The sequence below is a fragment of the Enhydra lutris genome, unplaced genomic scaffold (assembly GCF_002288905.1).
Source record: "Enhydra lutris kenyoni isolate GAN:26980312 unplaced genomic scaffold, ASM228890v2 scaffoldscaffold74, whole genome shotgun sequence".
In the NCBI taxonomy this organism is placed as follows: Eukaryota; Metazoa; Chordata; class Mammalia; order Carnivora; family Mustelidae; genus Enhydra; species Enhydra lutris.
The window spans coordinates 6,854,961-6,856,584 of NW_019154158.1; the positions used below are offsets into that span (position 1 = coordinate 6,854,961).

The 1,624-nt window shown below is 33.7% G+C and overlaps 1 protein-coding gene across 1 annotated transcript; it reads left to right on the forward strand.

Annotated features, from left to right (window-relative positions):
• The first annotated feature begins 685 nt into the window (after positions 1-685).
• LOC111160187 (olfactory receptor 6C70-like) lies at positions 686-1,624 on the forward strand. Its single transcript, XM_022523091.1, has one exon. The coding sequence runs from the start codon at positions 686-688 to the stop codon at positions 1,622-1,624; it is 939 nt and encodes a 312-aa protein (XP_022378799.1).

The following is a 1,624-nucleotide window of genomic DNA, read 5'->3' on the forward strand; positions in this document are numbered from 1 at the left end:
TACAGTCTTATGAGCAGATTGTCCTTTTCCTCAGTAGCCATTAGTATGTTCTTCTTGCTTAGATCCATTACTGGACTTTTGTAAATGTGGTTATATTTGCCTCATATTGTTTCAGTTTTTTTTTTTCTAGATTCAACTGGTACTTATTCTGTTGTGGTATTACATTATTACACACTCTTTCTTTTGTCATTTTTTTTCCTTCATCAGTATTTCATAGAAAATTTGCAAGAGGCTATAATGGGCTCTAAACAAATACCACTTTAATATGAAACCTAAAATTTCAGAATTTAACTGTAGGTCTTAATTCATTATACTGGCATATTCTATTTTGATGAAATTAATAATTATAATGAATGAATTATTTTTGAATCTAGAACCAAGATTTTATCTCATTTATTTAAGAAAGAAAGTTGTTGAGCTGAAGTAATGGTGAAAAAGTAAACTATTATGGATTTTGCAGGTCAGTTTTCAAAACTGAGCTGACTTCTATTGGGCTTTTTAAAAGTACAGTCTGTTGCATGGTTCTAGATCATATCTTCAACCTCATAGAGTATTTCTTCATAAATGGGCATATATGTGAATATGGATCTCTTTATATATTATTTCCTGGATATATAGCTACTCATATAGTTTCTTATCAATGTACCTTTTATTTCTAGGATTTGTTTGAAATCACAAAATAGAAATGAAGAATCATACAAAACAGATAGAGTTTATCCTTCTGGGACTGACAGATAATTCTCTGTTACAGATCATAGTTTTCTTATTTCTATTTCTAAATTACATGCTGGGTATGATGGGAAACTTAACCATCATTGCCCTTACTCTACTGGATTCTCACCTCAAGACCCCAGTGTATTTTTTCCTCCATAATTTCTCTTTCCTGGAAATTTCTTTCACAAGTGTTTGCATCCCCAGGTTCCTAATCACCATTGTAACCAGAGAAAAGTCCATTTCCTATAATGGCTGTATATCTCAGTTGTTTTTTTACATATTCTTGGGGGTTATAGAATTTTTCCTTCTAGCAGCTATGTCCTATGACTGTTATGTTGCCATCTGCAAACCTTTGCATTATACATCCATCATGAGCAACAGAATTTGTCATCAGATTGTACTCAGTTCCTGGGCAACTGGATTTCTGGTCATTTTCCCTCCACTGATTTTTACTCTTAACCTGGATTTCTGTGCCTCAAATATCATTGATCATTTCATTTGTGACATTTCTCCTGTCCTGCAACTTTCTTGCTCAGACACACATTTGCTAGAACTGATTGCTTTTTCCTTAGCTGTGATGATCCTCATTGTCACGTTGTTATTAGTAATCCTTTCTTACTCTTACGTCATCAAGACAATTCTAAAATTCCCTTCGGTTCAGCAAAAGAAAAAAGCCTTTTCGACCTGCTCTTCTCACATGATTGTTGTATCCATCACTTATGGTAGCTGCATATTCATGTACATAAAGCCATCTGCAAATGAAAGAGTCACTTCAAGCAAAGGAGTAGTGGTGCTCAATACTTCAGTTGCTCCTATGTTGAATCCATTCATTTATACTCTGAGAAACCAGCAAGTTAAACAAGCCTTCAGAGATGTGTTTAGTAAGATATTTTCTGCTTTGGGTAAATAA

Excerpts from the sequence above, each read along its gene's own strand:
- LOC111160187 (XM_022523091.1), top strand. The coding sequence starts at position 686 with ATGAAGAATCATACAAAACAGATAGAGTTTATCCTTCTGGGACTGACA.